This window comes from Solanum dulcamara, chromosome 9, assembly GCF_947179165.1.
Source record: "Solanum dulcamara chromosome 9, daSolDulc1.2, whole genome shotgun sequence".
NCBI lineage: Eukaryota > Viridiplantae > Streptophyta > Magnoliopsida > Solanales > Solanaceae > Solanum > Solanum dulcamara.
Window position 1 is genome coordinate 6,231,112 of NC_077245.1, and position 27,581 is coordinate 6,258,692.

The following is a 27,581-nucleotide window of genomic DNA, read 5'->3' on the forward strand; positions in this document are numbered from 1 at the left end:
AAAATAAATAAAAAGATAAATATAAATTTAAATTCACAACCTTGTAATTTAGAGGTGCTCTCAATAATCATTGTACCATGTGATATTATGAATTTAATTATACACATGTATACTTATATATTTTTGAAAAATATATAATATATTTGAAAGGAAAGTATAAATGCAATGGAATTTGCTTCAATATTGTCGACAAAGGCAAAAAAAAGAAACTATTTGACAGCAATTGGAGGAACAATTTTACCTTTTAGAAGTAAAGTCATTTTCCCCAAACATGTAACGTAATAGTCAATATTTACTCCTCATAGGCCATAGGCTCATAGCTATGTCCAAAACACAACTATTATATATACTGCATCATCCATCATATATTATACAACTACTTTTATATTAATTAATATAATGTGAGAGAAAGATTAAAATAGTTTTGGTAATTATGAATAGTTGAAGACATTACCAAACATGCACAGCCAAGTTGAGGAGTTATGTCCATGATCTTTATAAGACTAGATAACTCATTTGGATTCGATCAGGCTATGTGTATTTTACTATTCTCGTTATTTTTTCTAGAGCTTTTTCTAAATTATATTCACCTAATTTATGTTCTCAATACAATTAACAACAACAACATACTTAATGTAATCTCACAAATGAGGTTCGAAAAAGATAAAATATACACAAATCTTACTATTGTATGATAAAAAATTATATTCGATTGACCCTCGTCTCAAACTTATGTTTCAATATGATCACATAAATTGTTCTTTGGCCACAATGACCTTTTATATGGATACCGAAGGCTACAATTTTCAAACGAGCTGATTTTTAACTTTTGTCTTTTAACAATTGAACTCATGCCTAGTGGGACATAAATTCTTTAGAAACTTAAGTCATGTACGAATATATATATTGTAAGATACTATGATGCAAAAATATAAACTTATACCCCATAAAAAAGTTGTTTGTTATAAGGTACATAAACTACAGACCAACAGCAAAATAGGGGCAAAAGTGTAAATGACCCGAGCTAAGATCCCTCAGATTTATTTGGGCCTGACACGAATTAAGATGAATCCCATCTCTTGGAAGGCCCACTGTTCTACTCACTTCAGATCCAACATTCTCAAATAACCCAAAAGGCTTTTAGGCCCAAATATCGGACGACGTCGTTGTGCCAGTAGCAGAAATTGAAATCACCAGAAGATAACGAAGGCAATCCACTTCAAAGGTTCCATAAAAACACAGCCAGAAGAAGGAAAAAGCTTTGCAGAGAACAAAAAAAAAATGTCAGCCTCCGCCATATTCGGGTTGAAGATGGCGGTGTTGCCGCGTTCCTCGACTGTTTCAACCACCAGATTCTCCGGCGGATCAACTAGGTTGGCGGCCGCACCGACTAGTGTTGGGGGATTGGTAATTGAGTGCTCATCTAGGCCACAGAAGAAGGCTACAGCTCACCATAAGAAGACACGGCCACGGAAGACTCAAGCTTGGGATATTCGACGTGGACCAACTGTTTATGCTCCGTTACCTCCCTTACCTTCGGAGTGGTCATTTGCCAGTGATGAATCGGGTCAACCCGCTGCCGTCGGAGCTTCGGAATCCGACGCCAAATCTGAGTAATTTTTCTGTAATTTTATAATTTGTCATTTCAGCTCTGTATAATGGTTTGATACTTTGGGGAATTTTCTCCCGTTCAAATTTGCAACTTGTTCAACTATAATCTTGGCGCAATTTTGGATTGAATGAGCTCTGTTAGATGATTCGAAATGTTTTACGCTATGTTTTTTAATCTGTTCAGTGTAATGAAGGAATGTAGTTGGGCTTGGGCTTTGGATATAAATCCAAATTTAGTTGAGTTTCAATACTGAACCATTCGAAAAAAAACAAACAGTACTATAATTTGGTTCAAAACAAGGGTAGTCTAATTATAGTCCCAAGATTTGTCACTGGCTGAATTCTTATCTGACGTAAGATGACTCGATTTAACACCTAAGTTCAATTTTTCATTTTCTATTAATTAACTTCGGATAGCGTTAAAATAATCTGATTTTGTAATGCGTGTTCTAATATATCAACCAAATCCCAAAGCATTTGATTATAACGTGGGCAAAACTAGTCATGATTCCCAACTTGATTGTGCAAATTAACAGGATTAAGTGTAATTTCATCGGTAGAGGTACTTTCTACCTAAAAAAGAAGGTAAGAATCTATTTTCAATAAGACTCCTAACTCGAGTAAAACAAAATAAAAATTAAATATATAAAGCAAATATAATAAAGAATAGAAGGTGATCTACGGACAAGGCTCCTAGCAATGGCGAGAAGTGTTTTTACTAAAAATAACGAAGAAGAAAGATAATATAGTACTACATTTGGTTCTTGTGTATTTTCAATAAGCACTTCTTTTAACCAGTGTGTGTTGGGCATCCTATGTTTGTGCCAACAATGAGTATACCTCGAGGCATAGACTCGTTCAATTACACCATGGTGTAGTCATCTCGACTAGGTTCTAAACATGACAATCTTAAAATTCAACGTATGCAACTCTTCCCTGTTCAGAACACTTTTTTGAGTCAAATCTTCTCGACAACATGGTTAACTGTGTTGCAGAAACCAAAGTGGTTCAGAAACATGCCCATCAGCAAAACACAAAAATCCAAGCTATCCAGTAGATTAGAAGAGCCAACAATGTACATTTATGTTCCTACTGTAAATGGCATATTTACAAGGTGGAAGCAATTATTTGCCCTTCAAACACAGGCATATTCACTCTCCTGCCAACATTTACCAAGGGCTCAAGCTTCTTCAATATGCTAAACCTATCAATTATTCAGAGACAGGAAAAACTAAAGAGAACCCAAGCTAGGTAAGTTGGAACTGTGTACAAGAGGCAAGCTTCCAAAGTAGCAACCATTATCGAGAGGGCTCTTCTGCACTTTCCACCAGCGTCTCTGACCAGCTTTTAGAAATTGCCACAGAAATCTTTGCAAGATTCTATCATCCTCGTGCTGGGGGGAGGATTCCTTCCCAGTAGTTCCATTTGAAGTAATAGTTAACGAGGAGTGGATTTTCACAATTTCTCATTATTTCTGCTTCACAAGGCTCAGGAGAAAATCAGTGAATATGTGCTCATACTCTGGCATTTTCCCATAACCTGCAGCATGGTATAAAAGTATTGCAATCATGATTTTCAGAGGAACATCTTTTCCTCAAGAAGTGGTGCACAACAATCAAACTACTTTTATCCCAGAAGGTGAGTAATTATACTAGAAGGATTTCTTACCAGGAAAGTAATTAATATCTATGACATAATATCGGTCTTTGGTTCCAAGCTCTCTAATTATATCCAAGTTGAAGAGCCGGAGACCCTGCACAAACATTGGAATAATATTTTAGAATATTACCTTATTTAGCAGCAGAACCACAACTCGAAGACAAGAATGCAGATATCGTAAAGCAAGTACCAAACATCATTTACGACATAATTTATGGAAAGAGAAAACGGAAAGCAATATACCAGTCTACGCCGAAGTTCCTTAGCAAGCTTCTCAAGTAATGGCCGTGGAGGAAGCTCTGCAAAGGATAAGTGTTAAAGAAAATCACGACCAACCATCCAAGATTTACTTCAGGTCTCTAAACCTAGATATACATAATAGTATTCACCTAGGTAAGATGGCAGTCACTGGTCTGATCCAGCAACTTGAACTAAATACAGCATGTAACAAATCCCACACCCCTAATAGTTCCAAGTCAATAACATTTTGCCACATACTTCGAAGCTTTAAGGATTTCCAAACACTTAGTATCTCTTTAGTTTCCAAATTTTGAACTTCAAATTGAGTACCCTATCTGTGAACTACTTCAAATGGAGTCATACACCGGAGAACCATCACGGCTGATGGTCCCCTTCCTAACCAATCCTTTCTTGTAATCCTCTCATAAAACATCATCAAAGTGTGATCCATTTAAAGCACTTTCGGAAATTGATAGAGGAAGGTAATTAACCAGAAAATGGTCTTTATGTTCCACACAATCCGACCTATTCTGCATTGCAGGATTTTAGGAGTAAAATATCTGAAAACATTATCCGATTTGAATTTGTTAATAAACAAGTGTTTAAAATAATAGTATGAAATGTGAAAATATAATGTAGCTTCTTGAGATGTCATCGCGTCAAATTTGAAAAATAGTTGCAAAAGTTTGAATTGTTGAAACGAAAAGAAAGCACAGATCACTTAGAATGAATGAGATACAAAAAAAGGTTCTAGTATTGGGGCAGAGAAGGTGCAAAAAGTGTAAGCTTATTGTTGGGTTAAAGGAACTCATCCAGAATCCTGTGAATATTCAAAAGAATTAGAAGCTCATGGTCCTAGAAAAATCTCAACAAGATAAAAACTCAAACTCGAAGAAGCTCATGGTCCTAGAGAAATCTCAACAAGATAAAAACTCAAACTCTAAGACAAGTCATATAAGATGACATCCTTGTTAGGAAAATGTCATATCCGGTAATAACAGCGATCCCATTCTTGCTAGTTCTTGGTGATCTATAGTGTTAGCTTCTAAGGAGCTTTAAAATCATTGACTGGTTCATAGAACCAAATTCAATTAATGAAATAAAAAAGAAATATAAGAAACACTTATTTTTCATCTGCTTTATTCTTTAGTGTATGCCATAAATTTGGTGCATCCATATATCTAAAGCAACCATGATATATTTGATATATCAAGAAAGAGAAAGTCACTGAGGGCAAAGATGGCTCACCCCCAACACATGGGTCTAAATCTGCTTCATCTGCAGATGCAGCAGCACAAGAAACTCTTGGGAATCGAAAAACCCCAGGGTTTTTTGACAGTTCACGTTTGCTAATATCAGGTAAACTGAATCGTCTAACAACTTTCACTGCTTCCCCAACAATGTATACCTTAAACAGAATTCCTCCTACAACCACAAGAAAAAAATACATAATCAGCAACAAGACTTATAAACATCTGCACATGGAAGGCACAAGTTCAATATTTCAACTAATATTACATACCATGGTTGATAAATTCCTGTAGCACAAGTGGGGGTTCAAGCATCTGAAGAGAGAACTTGTCATATGCTAGAGACAACTCATGGGACTTGGCAGCCAAAGGCTTTGCAACTGAGAAGATAAAAGAAGCTCAATTCAGGAATTGAGTGAATAGATCACTTTATCTACATATTGCTCAAGTTTGTAGGAAATCTCTTTCAAATTATTCAGATGCTTGTCCCCAGTAAGTTACACAGTTGCAATTTTAATGGCTACAAGTGAAGGATCAGTTGATTAAAGACAAACAAGAAGAGCAATAAATACGTACCAATAGGTAGTCTCATACCAGCTTTACCTACTGCATCTGGAATAGATGAAGAATCTTTCTCAATAACCAGTTGCCTGGGAACACCAACTTTCCCTGTCAAGCAATCAAAATTAAGTTAATCTATTTTTTTTTTACTGATATAGTAAATCCCACCCCTCAATCCCCCTTACCCAGCAGGCCGGCATTTGGCCCTCTCCCCACTTCTTCAAGCCAAGAAGAAAAATAAAACGCGGTAATCCCAGTTCACACAGCTTCCCAGGGCCGAAATTACTGCAATCAATAGATCTCAAATAACCATGAACAGACAGGAAATATTACCATAGGTGTCTGACAAGTTCAGGTCTGCGACATCTTCAAGCATGTATTGGCGGTTGTATACATGCTGTATGGCATCCGGAGGGTCAAGAACTGTGACATCTGGATGTGTTAGCCTATATTCCTACACACAGAGCAAAGGAAGAGGTAAGGGGAAAATAATGGAGGTTCTTCCTATACATTCAGTTGATTAAACTAACAGCAGTTAAAAAGCAGAATGAAAATAAGGTGAACAGAGCATACTGTGAGTTCATCTTTTCAAACAACTAGTCAATGACAAAACTAGTATGATCCCAACTACTACTACATCTCAATCCAAGTAACTTGGGGAACATTAGAGCGGCACTTAAATGGAAATATACCGAAGATTAGAAGGCATTGGTTAGGTTAGGCTCTCCTCTTAAGCTGATATGAGGATTGTGATGGGCCGCGGAAAAAATAAGATCCATTTATAGAAACCAGGAATCCTATCTGCAATCAATCAGCTAATCTGTGAGAGAGATCCTCACTGGCTGGAAGCTTGAGGCTTCGAACACAATTACCAAGTCATGATTAATGACGGGGGGAAGAGCTAGCAGTCTGCAAGTTATTATGTCAGATAGAACAAGTTTAAGCAAAAAGACAGTCCGTCTCACCAATCACTGGCAAAGCATGTCTAATCCACATCAAGTAATTATGTTATATTGTAGCCTACACTTATTACAGATTTGTCTGAGTGATGCATGTTAACTGTTATCAACAGGATTCTGTAAATAACACACACACAAAAAAAAAAAAAGCTTTCACATGAACCAACCTCAAGAATACGTCGCCACTTGCTTCCTGACAACTGCAAGAAAGGAGCATGAAAATGTCAGATAGAGATAGATGGTAGCATATTTTAGAATGACATCTCCTGGGGACAAGCTATGAAGGATTAGGTATGCAAGCATAAACACACAAGCAGTGGCGGAGCCAGAATTTTGAATATGAGGGTTCAAAATCTGAATAAGTAAACACACGAGCTAGTCGAATGGGGTTCGAAATCTATAAATGGTATAATTTTCTGCCGAATGGGGTTCCCCTCGGCACAAGGTGGCTCCGCCACTGCACGCAAGCAACATTTTTTGGAACAGATATCTGGTGATATGCTCTTATAAGATATTGCAAACAACCAACAACAAACAAAGTGTAATCCCACAAGTGGGGTCTGGAGAGTATTGAGTGCATGCTGACCTTATCCCTACCTTGGGAGGTAGAGAGAGGTAGAGAGGTACTAATATTAACTACACAAAGTATATATTCCCATAAGAAGGAGAAATACACAAAGGAATTAGAAAAGGTAGAAAATATGGACCTTATGGAGCACAATGTCAAAAGGACCTTGATCTGAAAGGGGTTTGCTCGGATCAATAGAAACAAATAATATTCCCTTTGTCCTGCATGATAAATGAGCAAGGTTAGCCACTAAATTGCAATAGTTTTCTCAATCTATGTGAGAAGACTCAGTAAAAGAAGTTGCATAGAAAATTGAGTGACACAAAATAAAGGTGGCATGGTAGCAAAGTGGAGGGGGTCTTCATTCATCAAATCTTAAGTGTATGTTCAGTTCTGGTTCTACATGACATTCACAACTGTAGTTCAATGGTCAACTTCACACTTCAGACAGAAAGCACGAACCATAGAGCCACAATCCAAAGTACTTAAAATAACTTGCACTAGATCACATGTACGAATGGTAATTCAATGAGGCAGGACCTGGCAGGGGAAGCTTAAGTGGGGGCAGCAATGGGGAGACTTAGCAGAGGTAGGTAGAGTTTAATTCCAAACAGTAAAACAACAACTACGCTTTGGCTATATGAATCCTCATTTCTTTATTCAAGTTCATATCACATCATCATCATAATAAATAACATAGAAGTGGAAAGTATGTTGAAAATATATATATATAAACAATACTAATATAAAGAATAATAACAGAATTGATTTAGAAATCCACCATGACTAATTCCTAACCCACTACTTCCCAAACGCCAAATTAGCAACAGAATTGATCAACGTACAGGTCATTTTTTAGAAAGCGACCAGTAAATTAATTGATATTTTCAAGAAATTAAATTTTTGTAACAATGACGTATACCAGCACCAAAAAATATCTATAAGAGGTTACTGCCCCTCTAAAATATTCTCCAATTATGCTGGCCACACGAAGTAAAAGAATATACTGCCCGAATTATGAGTATTCCAAATTATCTACTGTGCAAATTAAAAGAAACTAGTAATGGATCTAAAAAAAAAAAAAGATAAACAGAAAACACCAAAAAGAAAAAACTTCATTCAAGCTCCAATAGAGAGTGTGATGATCTTTCTTGAACTTTCACAGAAAACAACAAAGGCAAATTTACAAGAAAAAAAGAAAAGACAAAGATTACCTAGCTAGACCTTCAAGCTTAGGCTGCAAAAAGCTCTTAACTTTCTTAGAAGTAAGAGCATAACCCACCACAACAAATTTCTTAGACTGTGGTAACCCTCCACCAACCATTTCCCTCTGTTTTTCTTCTTCTGTGTTGTAATCTTCCTCCTCTTTGTACCCCACTATCTCACCCCTCATCCTCATTTCCCTTATAGATATTTTTACCCCACAAATCTCCCTATCCCTCTTTCTACACCAACCAATTCAAGAAAACCAAGATTACCCAAAATATATATAAAAAAAAGTTCAAATCTTTAATACCAAGAAACACAAATAGTTAAAGTTAAGATCTTTGAACCCCCCGGAAACTCAAATAGAAAAAAAAAAGATAAAATCTTTTACGATTTGCACTCCTGTAAAAATGACTCTTGAAGAAGGTGCCGGAAATGAAAGGAGAGAAAGAAGAACAGAACAGTTGGGGGTTTATTTATAAGAGAGAAATGGGGTATACACGCGTAAAAATTAGACAAGGGATAGCAAAATTTGTGGGTTTTTGTGTGTGTGTGTGTTATTAGCTGTAACAGTGAATATCAGAATGCTGAAACGTAACGCGTGGAACCTGATTTTTATAGGGGATAATACTTCCATTACACATATTTTTGACTCATTATAAAAAATAAAATAAAAATCCTAGTATCATTTTACACCTTTTTTTTATAGAAAAAAAGTAAAGAAAGTGTAACAGAAATTCAAAGTTTATTGATATTATAAGTTTTAATTTTTTATTTTAGTTTTCAAATTGTACTGTTGGGAATTAGCTTGCACATGCCTTGAGTAATTTTATGAGTATTTACTATTTTTTCTAAAGATATCGAGTAATTATATCCATTAAAATTTTAATACTGTATATAAAAGAAATTCATTTAATATTTTTATCTCAAATCATGTTATTTTATTGATTACTGAATCAAATTTTTAAGTGCATATTTTTAGTGTTATATTCTTGTTAGTTTACTTTTTTTTTTTATAATCGTGGTGTTTAGATCAATTTACGCGCATCTCGATTAATATTAAATAATTCTGTCCACCAAATTAAAATAGATAAAAAAAAAAATTAAACATGAGACCTCATCGTACCTAATCTACTTCATTGAAAAGTAGATCATATCCTTTTAAGATGTAATGTTGAAATTAGCTCATGCGTGTCTCGAGTAATTATAAATTCATTTCATTGGTTACTAATCACATTCTTTAACTGTATAACTTTAGTGTTTTATTCTTATAAAATGTAAATTTACTCATAAATCATCTCATCGTATATGTATCAAATTTGACATTATATAGTTGTATTAAAAAAGAATTGTCAACCAAACAATATGTTATGCATTTTCTGAATGGTAAGTTAAATTATTTTCAGAATTGGAATGAGGTGTGAATTAATCGAGCATATGATTCATGTTGAATACGTAATAGGATATTAATTTTAATTTTAAAAAATTACATTATTTTATTAGTATTTTATGATGGATATGGAATCCACATGGTCTTCATGTGTTGGACTTATCTTGAATAGTTGGACATCATTTTCCAGATAGGTTTTTAAGACATATATACTACTATCTCATTTAATTAATATATTATTTAATCATAACACAAAATCAAGATTTGTTTACCATTAATTGCATACCAAGTTGGCAACGTGCATATCTTGCACTTGAAGTTTCTTCATTTTTTCTTCATGTTTTTCTTAATCTGGAAAATTCTGATTGCTTGAGTTGATCCTCTCAGCTTGGGATAAACTACTAAATATTAAAATTAAAAATTTAATAATAACAATAATAATGTATAATATAGTGTAATTTCATAAAAAAGTCTGAAAATATAATATAGTATATATGCAACCTTGTTCTTCCTTTGTGAATCAAAATTAATTTTTTTAATTTCTACAACAAAATTTAATAGCACTTTTGATCCCTTGATTATCGGTTAATCTCAAGTGTGGTCTCTATAATATATGAATAATCACGTCAAATATTCAAGTAATTAAGTTGTCCACTTTTAATTTTTTCCTTATGATCCTATCATTTATTACTTTTGCGATATATTAATTTATATTATCATACTGTAATTTTTTTTCTACATAAAAAAATCAAAGATATATATTTTAATTAATTAAAAATTAAATATATATTGAGTAATATATAGCTTTGACCAAAAACATAATTACTATGGTTAATTTTCGCCTAATTTTTAATAATATAAAGTGGTAGGTCTATTTTATTTCTCATATCCTTACTTCTCAAAGCATTTACATGCCTATTCTTTTCTTCTACTTCTAAGCCTATCGTATTAGACGTTTATAAATATCTTATGATAAGCATTTTTTTGGAGCCGATCATTCAAGATATAACTAATTAAATAGAAAAGGGTCAAAATTATTCTTCGACTATTCGAAATAGGTCAAATATACCCTTCAACTATTTTTGGGCTCAAAATTACCCCTCCTGTCTAACTATTGGGTCACTTCTACCCTCCTTCTTAACAAACTAATATGTGGCATCCAATGTGTAAATAATAACGCCACATGAACGTCCACAAAGGCACATCAATTTGACTAGCCTACCCACCCACTACAAGACCCGACCTCCCCTTATAAACCTAATTTCATTATCCCATTTCTTTCTTCATTTTTTGCCCCATTTTTCAAGAAGCTTTCTTCACCACTGGGACATCTCATTTTCTCCTCCAATGTGTAAATAATAATGTTCCTATAAAGTCATTTTTATGATTTTTAATTGTAATGACTTCAAAATTTGGAATTTGTCAATCGAATTTTTTAAAATAGTAATGTGACAAATCATAAGAGAGATAAGAAGGATCATCAATAAGGCATAGTAGATGAAAGGTCACATACATTCACTGATTTAACAATTTATTTTTTGACATTATGCATGAACTCACTCTAATTACTGCTCATAGTGCTATCTGAACGTAAGTGAGGAAGCTGCGATTCTGAGAGAAAAAGGAAGAAGAAGAAGAGAAGCATAGCTATTGAACTCTCATTGAATTAACATTGAAGCCTTGTGATTACACTAGCTAACTGTTGTATATATAGCAGTAATTAGTTACAAACTGAATTTGTTATCTAACTAACTACTAATCAGTAAATGACTAATCTACTCCTGTTTCTAACTAACTTTTTATTAACACACTTATCTTCTTATCAGCTTTTATATCACAACACTATCAATTTACCGACATAACCAAATTAATGTTGCTTTACTTGTGTGCAAAGGACTGTAGTACTGCTATCACTTAAGAAACATGAATCTCTTTGATATGAATGGAGAAACAAATGGGGGAACTAAATAGAGGAAGAAATGGGGAAATGAAATTAGGGTTATAAGCGGAGGTGGGTTATTTAGTGGGTGGGTGGGCTAGTCAGATTGGTATGCTTTGGTGGAAGTCCATGCGGCGTTATTATTTACACATTGGATGCCACATATTAATCCGTTAAAAGGGAGGGTAGAAATGATCCAATAGTTAGACAGGAGGGGTAGTTTTGAGCCCAAAAATAATTGAAAGTTATATTTGGTCTACTTCAAATAGTTGAAGGGTAATTTTGATCCTTTTCCGCTAAATAAACAATAATTTATTTCAAAAAATTACATCTAATAGTACTCACAAATCATGATTCCAATTTTCAAAAGATATATATATTAATTATGTGTCTGCGTCAATACAATTTCTACGTGTATGTACAACCAATTATATATTGGTTCATGATAATTATAATTAGCCACCATGACATTTGTTAATCGTTAACATATAGTATATTTGATTTATTGCTACTTGAAGAGGATATTTTCATATTTCCATGTTTATTTTTCTTACTTTTATTTATTCTGATAAGTACTTTTCAGTACACTCCACGTAGTAAGGGAGATGATCATTTGTTAATCTTTAATTAATTAACAGTCACCTTACTTCTCCAAGTCATATTGCATAATTGATTAATTAAGAAACATGTTTTATTGTTGGGTTAGGTACTCCTGTAATTAATTAAGCTGAAGATGATATGTTTGTATTAACGAATCAAGTTGTTAATTATCATTAACTACGTGGGGTTACATTTCGTTCAATTAAATAAACGGATGATTTCATGCGTTAATCTCTTTCTTAACTGGATTGTCCTATTTTGTTATTGATTGCCATGTACTAAACTCTTAAGCTAATTTAGGTCTTTTTGTTAATTATCATCCAAATTGTTTCTGTATTCTGGGTTATATATGTTGCACTAAACTTTGTAATTATAGGGGTTGTTTGGTTCAAATTAATTGGTTATTCTTAGATTATAATTAGGAATAGGATTATTGATTCCTCCTTCTATATGGATAGATAATTTCATGATTGTGGTGTGTATAAAATTTATCCCAATTAAATTTTATACCTTCACAACTGAAAGAATAAGCGATATTATACATTTCAAAAGAAAAGAAAAAGCTTGTACACACGGCTAGTTCTCTCATCTTAATTTCCAAACAACGTGGTCTTGACATATTATTTATCGATTAACTTTATCTTTCTTTTATTTCGTTGATACTTAATTGATAATGGAGATGAGCGATTTCTCGATGATCCTTCGAGCTCACTATAATGACTATTTATAAGCTCCTTACCTTATCAAATGTTTGAATTTTAAAAGTAATCCAACCCAATCCATTTAATTAAACAAATGAAACCATCTCAACAAATTACAATATTTAAAATCCAGTGATTTCAACATTATGCTAATCCTTCATGACATGTTAAATTAATTTAATTTGTTGAGATAATGCCTCATAAAGGTTACCTCATTATTAAGCCTACTTTTTGCTAACTTATCTGTTTAATTCGTCCTTGTCACAATCTGTGAAAACAAGTAAAATACTAAAAAGTAGAAGAATGGGCCTTAATTAGCTGATGGTTTTGTCTTGTTTTCAGATGGATATTTATTAAATTGAAACCTAATTAGATGTGTGAGTGGAGCTTTTCTATTAGCAAATGCATTACCTTTCTTGCCAATAAATAATAGTTTTCACTTATTTATAATGACGGAGTTGCCAATAAATAATAGTTGTCTCTGAAAATAAGTTGAAACAACAATCTAAGCTATATTATTTCCTTAACTTACTTTGGTACATTATTGCTCTCATTAAACTCATTTATGATCAACATATCTATCTATTAAAAAGTAAACTAACTTATAAGTTAAATCACTTTACTTGTCCTTGACCTTACAATAAATTTAATTTGCATTACATTTCGGATAATCAAGATTTTTAATTTTTATTTTATTTTCTACTCGGTGTTTGATGTCCACATTAGAGCTCCAATTAAATCCGAATCACGCACTGCACAATCCATTATGAGGGTGACGCTTCCAACGTGATTTTCTTCATACTCAATGCTTGAATTCGACACATTTAATTAAGGATATGATAGAGCAATGCCACGAATACTACATCACAAACCATATTGGTCATTAATCAGGATTATTTCTTCATGCAACTAATTAGCTTCTGCAATAGCAGGAACTAAGAATGGCTAAATTAACTGTAGACCATTTAGGAGTTAATCCATTTTCTTGTATCCCCAAATTAAACCAAACCCTTCATCTTCAAATACAAATCATTTACTGAAACCATAGCATTCCATGTCACAATATCTTTTTTTTGGCACCTTCCATCAAACACTTGGTGTACCTCAACCAATAATCCACACTTGGCATAAAAATGAGGAGAAATGACCTGAGAGACCCTTATACTTGGCTTCGTTTATAAGTTGAACCCTTATACTTACGAGTTTATCAACTGAACCCTTCAACTCACCAAAACACAATATTTTAAACCCCACTGACCATTGACCGAACTTACGTGGCACTGATGTTGCTGAGTTGAAAAAATGCGTCATTACACGCGTTTTAAAGTGAGTGAGATTAAATATTTTACATTAAAAAATTATTAAATTTTTAAAAAAAAAAACTGAAAAAAATCTGTAATTAAAAAAAAATAATTCTACTTCCAGCCCTCGTCCCCCCCCCCCCCCCCATACACACGCTTACACCCCCAACTTTCTTCTTTCCAGCCCTCTTTTTCTTCTTTTATGGATCCACCCATCATACCCACCCCCTTCTTCTTCATCTTCTTAACATCAACCTCCCTTCCTCCCCCAATCAAACTTTTTATCCCTATCTCTAAATGTTTTTTCAAAAATTTTTTTTTTTTTGCTACAATCAATACCTTCCTTGACCATTTTTTGTTCCGCCACATTTTCATCCTTGAAAGTTTTAATTTTGTGAATATCTTTTGAATCTTGTTTGTATAATGTGAAGGGTGATATTGAGTATTGAAAAACTCTATTGATAAACTTGAGGAAGCTTGAAGAACAATAAATGAGTTTTGTTAATTTATAAAATTAATTCAAAATTGTGATGAGGATTTGTTGGGTTTGTATTTGTGAACTTGTAATGTAAAATTCAAGTCAAATAGACAAGAATTTGATCTATTTAGCATGAATTTGGCTCTAAATTTGGGAGAAAATATGAAGAACATAATGTTCAATATTTCCAGAATTTAGAAAAATATACTTTTTTTATTATTTTTATTTTTTAATATTTAATATCTTATGTATCACTAAAATGACATGAAATTCCACGTGTAAAATGAGTGTACTACACTTGCACACATCGTATGAGAAAGGGGTTTAAAATATTGTATTTCAGTGAGTTTAAGGATTCAGTTGACAAAGTCGTAAGTATAAGGGTCCAAGTTACAAACGAAATCAAGTATAAAAGCCTCCTAGGTCATTCCGCCTAAAAATTAACCATAAAGTTTTTTATACATTAAAAAAAATATAAAAACATCACCATCAAGCCCCTGCAATTTTAAATGTTACGTGGCATACAAAATTGAGTCAATTGTCTAGTAGATTTTAGTTGGTGGCAGTGCTGTCGAACATGAAACGAGAAAACTTTGGGAATTTTCTGAAATTTAAGTGCCACCATTGATAATTTTCACTTTCTTTTTCAAAATTTTATTTCAAAATATTATTTCTGACACATTACTTTTTTGAATTACATTGAAGTTAGAATTCTGAAATTTATTTTTAAATTTTCACTCTAAATCACTCACTTAAAAATAAATACTTTTTTAAAAAACAAAACAAAAAAAACTTTTATGTCTTAAATGGTAAACGCTAAGTAGACTTCAGCAATATCCAAACAGCCATTTATATTCTCTTGTATGAATTTCTGACTCGCCATATTAATGATTAGTCATTATTAAGCAATATGTACAAGGTAGGTACATATAACAAAATCGCTGATATATAGTAATATAAATGGTTAAATAAATGAATGTTCAACATTACTTGAGTATCAGAGCTCTTAATCTTTATAGTCATATTTCCTTTACGGTCTGTTTGGCATTGTTGCTGGAAGGTCAAAAATATTTTTTTTTGAAAAAATTAAGATGTTTAGCTAATAACAAATTTAATTAATATTCTAAATTAATAAATAGTCATTCTCTTTTTCTCTTTTCAGTAATAAAACAATCTTTTGTAAATCTCTGACACTATTTTGGAGATCACATTTCTGCATCTATAAGAGTAAACTATATGCATCAAGATCAAACAGGATCCTTGAGTATCTAATTAAAAAGGCAAAATTCATCTGTGGCCCCCTAAAGTTGGCACCAACTTTCACTTAGACATCTAAACCAGGAGATGTTCATTTTAGACACCTCAAGTAAGGGTCGAATGTGTCATTTTGACATTTTTTACACAGCTGGCACCTCGCTTGTTTTTCACCTATCTGAGGCGCGTAAAAGCTGTTTTTTTAATTATTTTTTTTTGTTCTTCTTCATCATCATTTTTTAATATTGTTACATGTATCCATCAGTTTTGCATCAAACGGAAAGTGACTGTGCTCACTAGTTCTTGTTACTTTTAAATTCTTAAGTTTATTTTTTATGCCTGGATTTCTGTCAAGATTTTTTGGCGACTTAACCATCTTTCGAAGAAAAAAAAACTCGAACAACGAAGCATATCAATTTTGGCGAAGACGACGGCAGGGTGGGTGGTGTTGGAAGACCACTGATAGAGTGTGGGGATTAATTAGTGAGTAATTTTAGATTTGTATTAATCTTGACGGGAAAAATGGAGGTTCGTCGGATTTTTTGACCCAATTTGATTTATATTTTTGTTTGTCATTATAGCTCCATATTTTCCTCTTTAGATGATATAGATAGTGTTGGATGGGTGTTGGAGGAGAAGAAGATCTGGTGGGGTGGGGAAGGGGTTGGGTGGGATTGGAGAAGATGACGTTGGGGTTGGGGTGGGTGGGGTTGTAGAAGATGATGGCGGGGTGGGTGGGTTAATAGTTGTTAATTTTTATTTTTTTAGATAAAAAAAAATGTCACGTATCATCAAATTATTGGTCATTATTTGATAATTATTTTTGATATATATATATATATGCTACGTTTCTTTATTTAATTCGCTGCTTTTGACACGTCAGGCGAGTATATTACACACACCTAATATATTTTGGTGATTGTCAAAAAAGTGTCAAGATGACACATTCGACCCTTACTTCAGGTGTCTAAAATAAACATCTCCTGATTTAGGTGTCTAAGTAAAAGTTGGTGCGAACTTTAGGGACCACCGATGGATTTCGCCAATTAAAAAATATCGGTATATTCTGCAAAGTTGATCTGTTATTTGTAACTTATCCACTTTCTTTATACATGTTCATGATCTTTTTATTCTTTTGTGGGAATTTAATGGTTTCCAGCATATAAAGAAAGTGATGCTATAGAGTAGTTCTAAAATGGATTAACCATATATTCACGTGCAAGCCTAGGATTTAGCTAGCGTTTAACTATAGATTCTGAAAATTTATCTTCAAATAGCTATTTAGCTATGAAATTTAATCATATTTTAAAAATCTGATTTTCAAATATTTTTTTGAAAATCTGATTTTCAAATATTTTAAAGTTCTAGCAAATATTTGAAGCTTTCACTCACAAAGCTTCAATTTCCCCCCAATAAAATCCATATAAAAACAACTTCAAGAATTCAATTTTCAACCTCCAAATTTATGGTCAAATGTGAGCTTAATTTATCAAAAGTATTATACATGAGCACAATAACATGTTAGACGTATTGTTCCCTTTACAGATTGAACACTCAAGAAATAGATACAAAAAAAAAACAAAAAAAAAAACACGAAGGCTTCGGAGATGATGAGTTGAAAAATAAACCAAAGGTCCTGGTTAAATTGTTCATGTCTGCAGAAGAATAAATTGCTTACATTACGCCACATGGAAGGTACAAAACGCGAGATAATCTGTACATCTAACTACCTGCAAATTGAGTTCAAAAGATTACTCGAAACTTATTTGTACTCACCTTAAACTGTATATTATCTTTGCAGACATCGGACTCACAACATCTTTTCTTCCTTACCGTTTATCTACAACAATATTACACTTCTTGTAGCAAAAAGAGAGAAAAATCATATCATTCCGTTGCCGGGACTTGAACCCGGGTCTCTCGGGTGAGAGCCGAGTATCCTAACCAACTAGACTACAACGGATTGTTGATGAATTTTGCATGACTTTTCTTTTTACTATAAATAAACATAACATGACATACTAAACATTAACCCTCAAAGGAACATATCCATAATCTCAGATCAGCAACAGTATAAACATAGGAGAAAAACCTTATGTATGACAGTGAAAAGGTGAAAAAATCCTGTTCTCTTTGCAATGGTAAACTCTGGTTGTCAGACAGTATTTTTTTATGAAGAGAGTTGAAAGATTGTTAACACACCATACATACCCACCACAACTGCTCTCCAGATCATCATCAATGGGAAACATCTGATATACCTACCAACATGTAGCACTTCTCAGATGGTCCAAACCATAGAATTAATCAAATACCTGTTCCGAACTCCAAGAGAGACTTGAGTGTAGGTTCAAAATCAACCACTGATTTATAAAAATGACAGTCCTACCAATTCTATTTCAAAATAGGTTGTAAAAGTTCAAATTCTAAGGTCTCCAACATGAGACAACAAATCGCAAAACTTTAGCTAACAGAATGAATACTTGGGGACTCACATGCTATCCTGAAATATGAAATGATTATTTTCTGATTATCTAGTAAAAGAGGTCAAATAATCATCAGAACCCATCGTTATCTCTTTATTGCAATTTGTTGACTATATTATGATGTTTGTTGATTAACACAGATAGGCCTTCTTTTTATTTCCCCTATCCTCTATCTCAATTAGTTTAGACAGGACTACTAGCTAAAAATAATGGTTCTGATCCTTCAGACGCCACTACTGTAATAAGAGCAACAAAAGCACCACCATATGGGGATCAACATGGTTATTGAAAACAAAATTATTACACTAGTGCTACCTCTCAATCTTTCTGACTTGCTCCTACAAAAGCAAGTTCAAAAAGATGACCCACAACTGGTTGAGATGAAGGATATTTCGAAAAGTTAAAGAATTAGTAATCCTTCTCAGGAATTGAATTGATTTAATCTTCTACATACGCAAAGAAGGTAATCAAGAAAGGAAGAAAACTGATTCTTCTTTCTTTAAAATTTAGGAGCTCTGACTTATGTGATCCAGAAACTATAGAAAATTAATTTAGGTAATAACAATCCATTAACTACTACTCTGCAGTCCTCCCCACATTAGTCATCTACCAATACAATTTCTAGCCAAGCAATCAGAACAGTGTAAAATGAAAAGGCAGCTAGAGACAGGAGGGTGTCAAAACCTGAAGAAAAAGAATGCACTCAAGACATATACCTGTGACAAATATGAGATGAACTTGAACAATGAAGCAACAGTTGGTGACAGCGAACTATCTTGCAAGATGGGACAAGATAACCTGTCGGTAAGAACATTCTTGGACCAATCACTTCAGTGGCATGGATGAATAGCTGGTGAAGAAAATAACAGATAAACCATGAAGAATAAAGCAACAGCTGGTGACAAATATGAGATGAACTACAAGAATGAAGCAACAACTGGTGACAGCCAAACTATCTTGCACGCTAGGACAAGATTACCCGTCGGAAAAAACATACTTGGACCAATCACTTCAATGGTGTAGATGAATAGCTGGTCAAGAAAACAACAGAAAAACCTTGAAGAATAAAGCAAAAGAGGCAGCTTGGAGCCCACTATTTTGCTCATGAAAGATGACCGCAGTTTTCTACTCATCCTAAAGCAAAACGTGCCAAGTACAGTAGTTCAGGCCATCCAATCGCAAAGATTTTCACACTCCACCTCACCTTCACTAGATTCTCCGATATTCCATCAGCTAATGAGACATGATAAAAAATGCAGCACCTTTCTTCTTCTACAAGACACTAATCAGAAGTTAAAAATCACAGAAAATAAAGCAAAAAGATCTTGTACCGGAGTACCTTAATACGTGAAGCAATTAGGTCCAAAAGGCCTTGGCCCTGAAAAGAAGCTAGGTAACCAGTTAATGTGAGTGACAAGAGATCAGACAGCAGTTGAAGAAGAATGTGATCTCTTTCCTTCTCCACTCCTTGATATAACAATGACATGCCAAACGAAAAATAAGAGTGATGAGAACAGAAACTACGCCGGCCTTTGAGAAGTGAAACCACTCCATCAAATAAGGAGACAAGCGCTGAGATCTTGCACACCCAAACATAAAGCATCCAAGTTCAAGAAGACCGTGGGCCTAATGAGAAGTCAGTAAGACCTATAACCAAGGAGAGACAATATACAGTCAAATAACACTGTAAAATAGCTTTACATTTTTTTTTCCTTTCAATAGATAATAAGCAAAGATAAGACTGGAGAGAGAAGAAAATAGCCTATAGCCATGTGAAATATGTACCTAAAGAGTAACTAATCAAGAGTTAGATTCACTAAATCAGATACCTGTTCCATCTTTGTGCATAATCAGATTTATAATGTACTGTAATCTATTAAAAGCTAAATTTTGATCACAGTTGTCAGGTGTATTTAATGCTTTACAAACAACTAACGTGATTATGGAAACTACCACATAAATCTGGACAAAACTGATAAGCTTCACTATGTTCCACTAGAGAATCCAACTGTTCCCTTATTAATTCAGACTGGAGCTTCGTAACATGTTGATGGAGACCCCCAAGGAAGAATTTCTCACATATAACCAAGAAAGAATTTATTATGATTCTCAGCATGTTTAACAAGTCACAAGTAATTGATACGTAGTGAATTTAGCAAGCTACGCTATAAAATATCTGTATTTTCATGTTGCTTAAATTGCCACATTTCTTTTGAGGTAATTATTTCATTGGCAAGGAAACTTATGAAACAGTGCTGTTTATGAGAAATAAAATGAAGAAACAAGCTGGTACAATGGGCACTCCGACATGAATTATCCAAGTCCCAAAAAAGGTTGTAGCCCGAAAGAAAAGCCACAAGACCGTTACAAGGAGAAACAAGACACAAAAAAAATGTTTTGTTTTTTCTTAAAAGACAAAAAAAAATGTAATAGGATAGTTTAGCATTTTTTCCCCTTTCAATAACTCCTACGGTATGGTAACATTGAGGAGCGCAGAAGATGGCCTATAACCATTAATGATATACCTATGGGAGTATCTAATTAGTACTCAGATTCAGGTAATCAGATTCTTGTAGTGTACTGTAATCTATTAAACAGCTAAAATTTGATTAAAATTTCAAGTTGTACTCCCTCCGTTCACTTTTACTTGTTCCACTATTCCAAAAATAGATTTTCACTTTTACTTGTCACTTTTAACATATAAAAATAAGACAATTTTTTTTGGTCGTGTTTTACCCTTAACATTAATTACTTATTCCCAAGATCATTAATCAAGACCTAATATTAAACATCAATCAAAATGGGTAATCATTGTTTTTTAAGGGGCGTGCAAAGTCCAAAGTGAACAAGTAAAAGTGAGCGGAGGGAGTAATTAATAGTTTACAAAGAACTAAATACCATTATGAAACGGTAATAACTACCAAATAAATCTAGATCACTGATGGGTCTTCATGGTACAGCGTCCATAGTCCAACAATCATCACTTATTACTCCAAATCATAAAGGATGACGAATATGCTTAAATAAATAATCTGTTATATCAAAAAGGAATTCATATGAAACTCGGCACTTCAGTTGCAACAAGTTGATACATGGAGAATTTTAGCCTCTATGTTATATATCCACATTCATGCCATTTAACTTGTCAGTATACTTTTCTGGTAATTATTTCATTTGTAGGGAAATTAAACAGTTGTGTGTATATGAGAAATAATGCCAAATATTGATGAATCCATGAACACCATCATGAAATTAATAGCTTAATTAAGATTAGTAGTTCATGATAATGCTTTAAATATTTGGAAAATCAAGCAAGAAGGGTGCTCATGAGGAAAACATACCAACTTGTTGAATCCAATGAAAAAAAGTGATGGTGAAAGACTAAACTCATGTTTTTCAAGGTTGTACAATAGATTCTACCGAACATATGCGCATCGTGAAAAAGAAAGATGAGATACCTTTTGGACTAATGGTAGTTAAAGGTGGAAATAGAAAAAATACCAACCACCACATAATTCGCCTGACAGCGAAGTACTATATTTTCACACTCCTTACATTCCATCAGCGAGAGAAGTGAAAAATTTACGAGAAATATGAAAAAAAGGATCCATATGTGATACCTACTACTTGGGAATAAGTTTTTGTCTTGTTACTACGCTAATTTGAACCTACTGCTTTTCTAGGAGTATCTTAACCTTATCATAGATTTATATATGCCAGTGAAAATACAGAGAACTTTTAAAATTATTATTATAATTAAAATTAGTACTACTACAACTACTTGTATATATATATTTTAACTTCTTTTTCACAATTATTTTTGGTTGGTATGATAATGATATGGATTAAATGGAGAACATGGTCGGTGAAGGTTCATATACCCAACCCCAACTTGTTTGGGACTAAGGCTTAGCAGTTGTTGTAGTATCTAATTTACAAAAAAAAAAGGTGGCTCACTCAAAATATACTAAATAACATGGATCAAATGTAAATTTATGATCTTTTTGCATTTTTCTCCATCGTATTCAGTCTTCTATGAATACCTCTACAATGATTTGAAAGAACAGCATATGAGCTAGCAAAAAATGCAGGTTGAGTGTCACATATGTACTAGAAGAAAAAGTTAAAGAGTCAAAGTTAAGGTACACAACATCTATGAGAGGGATAGAAACATCCAAAAGATTCTTGAACCTTGTGACGAACGAAGGAATATCAGGTCCACCCCAACTTACAGTTGCACAGATGGAGACGCGCAGTAACTGAACAAACAAAAACTGCAATACACCGAAGTGAATATACGCACAGCAAAGAAATTATGGATTTCTTACTCCTACATAGCTAGTTTTGGCACTAAGACTGGGAAAATCTTCCTACAGACAACTAAGTTGAACATTATTTTAATGTAGCCTGTTTTGGCACTAAGACTGGGAAAATCATCTAACAGAAACTTAATTTGAACATTATTTTATTCGCCAAACGAGTGCAAAGATACAGAGTAAATAGTCAAAATAGAGAAAAAAGTTCACAACAATCATATTTCTGATTCCAACAGTAACAAATGGAACAGCGTCCTATATTTGCCAATTAGGCGCCGAACTAAAGCACGTCTACTCAAGCTGTAAATCTAAGCACTTCCTGGTTTATAAACCCCAACCCAAATAGATTTTTGTTCAGTTTTCAGTTCATGAATAAAGTGGGCCCCGGTTGGCCATCAATGGAAGGTTGATATCACATTTAATGTGTTCTATTTTGCCAACTATGTCTTATGCCCTCTACAGCTTACGGGTAGAGACTTATTAACCTAGTTAAGCATCTTTCATTATCAAAAATAAAAAACCTAGTTAAGCATCTTTAAATCATTCACCAAGCTAAATATGCTACCCACTAAATGAAGGATACAATCCACACTGTCAAATTCAACCACAGTACATGTAGTTGGTGGATAGTATAGACCAATATAAACATTTAAATGCATTCTTATATAAAGGAAAACAGTCTGCTGAAAAACATGATACCCCTGTACGCTGACATAATTTACAAACGCGCTATTGCCACTAGCCATCAACTGTTATAACTATAAATATATCTACTACAGAATTTTTTCCAACCCTAATCATATGGTAAGAGGTCTAGTATGTGACATATTTCAGCATGTAATTCCCGTTCTTACACTGAAAACAGATGGATAAATAACCCTAATTTCATTAAAAGCTCCAGCCACGAGAAGTTAAATCATCCACCTAGACATGCAAATACACCTACCTCATTTAAAGGTAACATATTCATCTTTTAATAAGCAACACAAGCATGAGGGTAAGCACCCAGTGTCCACATTATACTCCACAGTCATATTTGCCACGTGTCATAGAACAGATCGTTTACTTCTTTGCCACAAGCAACAACTGATCACATGAGTTGCTTCTAGTTAGTTTATTTATGGAAATTGCTAAAAACATCTTCTCTTGCATATTTTACCTTTATCACGACTATGCAAGGACCTCCAAGTGGTAATGAGATCTTATCTCACCCTAAGAACAGGCAATACATGTATCCTCCCACCCCGTGGCATAATATACACAGCATTAAGCAGGAAACCAGTTAACTGCAAGAAGATTTCTAGTGTTTTTCTTCCAGTAAAATCCAAGGATCTGAACATAATTTTTGTTCAAGGAAAAAAAAAGCCATGCACACAAAGACGTACAAGATATGATCAGAAAGTAGACATGCAAGTGAACGTCATAAATACTTCCACTCACCAGAAAGCTAAACATCATTGCAAGAGACCGCACTTCAGTTGGTTCTTTACCACAAACTGACGATCAATCAATACTCAACCGTCTGTTAATAAAGGCTGCCACCCTCATCACAATTCGAAGGCAAGAACCTCCATATAAAGCACGTAGCTTTACACAAGATGGAATAATTACTAGTGAAAAACGAAACTTCTTACATGCAATATATAGTTTGCATGAATCACATAATCACAAAGCAAGGTCCATATAACCATGTATCGGATCAATTACTCCCTCTGTTTCATTTTATATGACCCTATTTGATTGAGCACAACTTTTAAGAATAAATAGGTAACTTTTGAAACTTGTGCTATTAGACATGCCATAACATTTTTGTGGTTACAAAACTGTTGAAATTTGTGTGGCTATAAAAGCTTGTCATCAAAGGAAAAGTGAAAAGTTAAACACAAGTTGTTCCCAAATTTAAAAAAGGAGCATTCTTTTGGAACAAACTAAAAAATACGTCACATAAATTAAGGGTGTGTTTGTTAACATAGTCTAGCATCCTACTCATAGCTCAAAAAGCAGGCACTTCCCTAGAATTCATGCCTCCAGCTTCACTAACATGGAATGTTTCCCCAAAAAAAAAGAAACTTCTCACATGCAACACTACATATATGCATCATGTACGAGTAAATCAAGGCCCTGATTAAATAACCATTCAAAGCACAGGAAATATCAACGGTCAACTCAAGCTGCCAATTCTGACAAGGATCAGGATCAAATGAATGTGATTCTCTTTCTGGCAAGCAGAGATATACATAAAATATATTTTAAAGTCTCCCAAGTTACACAGAATGATATAGATAAAATAAAAAAGAAAAGGTTAAAATCCGGACACAAAAAGGTCCGCATAATATCCAAAGAACATGAAGAATGGAGACAGGGAAAAAGCTGTAAGATAAACCATATCAAATCACATTTCCCTGAGGCCATACTCAAGCCTCCTCACTGAAAGAAGGCGGGATTTGCACACTATAGCTAGACGATTCCCAAACAAAATCTCACATGCAAAACAGGTACTTGTTTGAGCAGGTTTTACTTCACTAAAAGGCAAGAACATCCTGAACCTTTTAGTAATATCACTACAAGAAGTTTTTTTTTATAAAAAAAACAAAGACAAAATGTAAGTCGAAAACCTAAGGTGTACCCTGCTTTACACCTGAGGTATCCCTCTGAACAAGGTAACATTACACTAAGTTTGTACAAGATGGAATTATCAAAGAGAACACATCCCATTTTATCCCAACTTAGACACTAAAAGAACCTCATCTCAGCCACGGATTTCCTGAATAACTGAACGCAACAATTCTTCCCCAACAAGAGATTGTAACTGTCTCATGAAAATTTCTTTCCCTACTTTGCCCTCCTGTGAACAATTTGTATTAGAAGTCAAGATCAAAATAATGGTCTTGAAACCAGATTCACCACCTATATATAGTAAATCCTTAAATACCCAGTGTTAAAAAGGGAAATCCAAACTTACCCGATAGGATCTATACAAACTTTGGAACTCCAGCTTTTTTGGTGGGAGAAGCAAACTATGTAGCTTGAGAAGTATCAATGTGCTATAAGCATGAGCACCACCATTCAGTGGACCTGTATTTGCACTTGACTGTTCTGTTTTTCTCGCGACATTCAAAAGTAATTGAAAGCAATGAATAACAAAAAGGAGCAATGCTTACCTGACATATGACGTACAGATTTATAACTGACTATATACAAGGGTAGAATGTGGGTGTTCATATTGCCACACCATACCACATGCAGCTTTGGATTGATCAAGTCATCAACCCCTGTATCAAAGTCTGCACTCGACCTAAACAGCTGTTGAGATCCTAACTCAACCTCCTCAACCTTTCCCAGTATGACTCGACATAATATGATATGCTTTTCACCATTTTCATCAATCTCTGACATTATATCACTACAGACACAACCAATAACAAGTACCAAAAATTAATGAACATGCGCAATAATTAAGAAAACACCAAAAATGAACTAGTTCAAGAGCAGGGCATACCTATTTTGAGGTGAGCATAGAGGTGACAGGTATATACCAACACCATGAGTATGAGAACCCGGTACGATCCTAGGCATTTCGAAGCCACGACGCATAATGCTCTCCACATTCTTGGACGATGTCCCGTACCAAGCATACTCAAGTCTAGGGTCCCCTCTAGCTCTCCCTACGATCTCCACGTTATTTTGAAAAACCTCAAACCGCGCCTGTTCCATTGGACCTGTTCTAGTACACTGATGAACGGCAGTGACTGTAACACCAGCTCTCAAAACAGAAAATAGTAAACCCTTTACCTTCTGACAGAGGTACTCCTCGTCCCTCATTGGCCTTGTCCTAGGCCACTTTGGTGGAAGCAATTCAGTAGCAGTAGGCGTAGGCGTAGCGACAACACGCCGCGATGAACTGCCTACTTCGTTTTCCTCACTTCCCCTCTTCCTCTTTCCTAACTCTTCTCCAGCTGAGTTCTTCTCAATGATTCTTATCTCAAGTTCAATCTTAGGATTCTCCGACGAGAAATTTTCATCAACATTTTCCTCGTTTTTATCGAGATTTTCAGAACCCTCAATGAAGACTTTAGGGTAAAAACACTTACCACTGACATCAATCCAAGAGATTGGCAGCTCATTCCCACTGTCCAAATCAATTCCTAACATGCGATAAAAATCAAAAATTAATTTACGCCCTTCCATTTCCACCTCAATCATAGCCTTGCCACTCACAAAAGCTGAAATCATCACATCCATCGCATTTTTCTCCAAATTCCTCCACGATCCATCCTTGTACACCATAAACCTCACCGGCTTCCCACTCTCCTTCAAATTCCGGTGGTTCTGTACCAATAATTGAGCATGATCAGTCCATCTAGCCGACGGAATCAACAAGTTCCTCGGAATAGGAACCTCAACTCTCACTTTCTTCTCATCGACACCGTCCTCGCCGCTTCCACCAGCTGTCCTCTCGAACGGAACAACTATTTTCACCTTGTTTCCATCAAAAATCGGTGAGACCGCATGGATCTCATCGCCGGCGATTCTCGAAGCAGAAGAGGAACCAACCGATGCTGTCGTCATGAGAAGCTCCTTTGGCGATACAAACAATGTGAAGCTCTGTAAAGCTGTAACGGAAGAAAGAAACAATGAATGTCCACGAGAATTTTCTTTTAAGCCTCAGTATTTATACTACTGTTGAGTGGGAAGACAGAATCAAACAAAATGACCATCATACCCTTGATTTTAAATTAGCTATGATTGTAACGATTTGTTTGTTAGTGATGTGGTTGCTCATAAATAATAAAGTTAAATTAGTAATTATGATTTTTTTAATTATGATTCTAATAGCATTTCAGCTCATATTTTTATAATTTTTATGTCTTTGAGGAAAAATTCATTAAGAAAATTTAAAGAATTAATGTTTTATTTTTACTAATGAGTCAAAACTTTTTACAAATTTTAATTTGTTTAAACAAAAAAAAAAAGGTTCATTGAATCAAAATCTAATCATAATTTTTTCACTAAATTCAAAATCTGATTTGATCATCAAATTTATCATTATCTTTGAGAAATT

General features: G+C 34.2%; 3 protein-coding genes and 1 non-coding gene across 5 annotated transcripts; 1 reads left to right on the forward strand and 3 right to left on the reverse strand.

Moving 5' to 3' along the window:
- Nucleotides 1-1,149: 1,149 nt before the first annotated feature.
- LOC129902937 (50S ribosomal protein 6, chloroplastic) lies at nucleotides 1,150-1,717 on the forward strand. Its single transcript, XM_055978383.1, has one exon. The coding sequence runs from the start codon at nucleotides 1,282-1,284 to the stop codon at nucleotides 1,615-1,617; it is 336 nt and encodes a 111-aa protein (XP_055834358.1). The 5' UTR covers nucleotides 1,150-1,281; the 3' UTR covers nucleotides 1,618-1,717.
- Nucleotides 1,718-2,634: 917 nt separating this feature from the next.
- On the reverse strand, nucleotides 2,635-8,607 carry LOC129902600 (inositol-tetrakisphosphate 1-kinase 3-like). Of its 2 annotated transcripts, none has more exons than XM_055977926.1 (10): nucleotides 8,063-8,607; nucleotides 6,988-7,069; nucleotides 6,448-6,480; nucleotides 5,655-5,775; nucleotides 5,337-5,429; nucleotides 5,033-5,140; nucleotides 4,759-4,935; nucleotides 3,514-3,569; nucleotides 3,280-3,364; nucleotides 2,635-3,150 (listed from the first exon to the last, which is right to left on the reverse strand). In XM_055977926.1, the coding sequence occupies exons 1-10, from the start codon at nucleotides 8,245-8,247 to the stop codon at nucleotides 3,080-3,082; spliced, it is 1,011 nt and encodes a 336-aa protein (XP_055833901.1). In that variant the 5' UTR covers nucleotides 8,248-8,607; the 3' UTR covers nucleotides 2,635-3,079. The 2 variants fall into 2 exon arrangements, with proteins under 2 accessions (XP_055833901.1, XP_055833902.1); XM_055977927.1 differs by lacking the exon at nucleotides 8,063-8,607 and adding an exon at nucleotides 7,389-7,539.
- Nucleotides 8,608-17,607: 9,000 nt separating this feature from the next.
- Nucleotides 17,608-17,680, reverse strand: TRNAE-CUC (transfer RNA glutamic acid (anticodon CUC)). The gene has a single exon. It is a non-coding gene; the product is annotated as a tRNA-Glu (tRNA).
- A 6,963-nt stretch (nucleotides 17,681-24,643) lies between these two features.
- Nucleotides 24,644-27,142, reverse strand: LOC129904379 (inactive poly [ADP-ribose] polymerase RCD1-like). Its single transcript, XM_055979946.1, has 4 exons — nucleotides 26,019-27,142; nucleotides 25,681-25,922; nucleotides 25,482-25,594; nucleotides 24,644-25,364 (listed from the first exon to the last, which is right to left on the reverse strand). The coding sequence occupies exons 1-4, from the start codon at nucleotides 27,086-27,088 to the stop codon at nucleotides 25,269-25,271; spliced, it is 1,521 nt and encodes a 506-aa protein (XP_055835921.1). The 5' UTR covers nucleotides 27,089-27,142; the 3' UTR covers nucleotides 24,644-25,268.
- Between the last annotated feature and the right edge of the window lie 439 nt (nucleotides 27,143-27,581).

Excerpts from the sequence above, each read along its gene's own strand:
- LOC129902937 (XM_055978383.1), top strand. The coding sequence starts at position 1,282 with ATGTCAGCCTCCGCCATATTCGGGTTGAAGATGGCGGTGTTGCCGCGT.
- LOC129902600 (XM_055977926.1), bottom strand. The coding sequence starts at position 8,247 with ATGAGGATGAGGGGTGAGATAGTGGGGTACAAAGAGGAGGAAGATTAC. Across the intron at positions 4,936-5,032 it reads ACAGGAATTTATCAACCATG|GAGGAATTCTGTTTAAGGTA; the intron begins GTATGTAATATT and ends TTGTGGTTGTAG. Across the intron at positions 3,365-3,513 it reads AGGAACTTCGGCGTAGACTG|GGTCTCCGGCTCTTCAACTT; the intron begins GTATATTGCTTT and ends ATGTTTGTGCAG.
- LOC129904379 (XM_055979946.1), bottom strand. The coding sequence starts at position 27,088 with ATGACGACAGCATCGGTTGGTTCCTCTTCTGCTTCGAGAATCGCCGGC. Across the intron at positions 25,923-26,018 it reads CTATGCTCACCTCAAAATAG|TGATATAATGTCAGAGATTG; the intron begins GTATGCCCTGCT and ends TTGTGTCTGTAG. Across the intron at positions 25,595-25,680 it reads ATCTGTACGTCATATGTCAG|GTCCACTGAATGGTGGTGCT; the intron begins GTAAGCATTGCT and ends GTGCAAATACAG.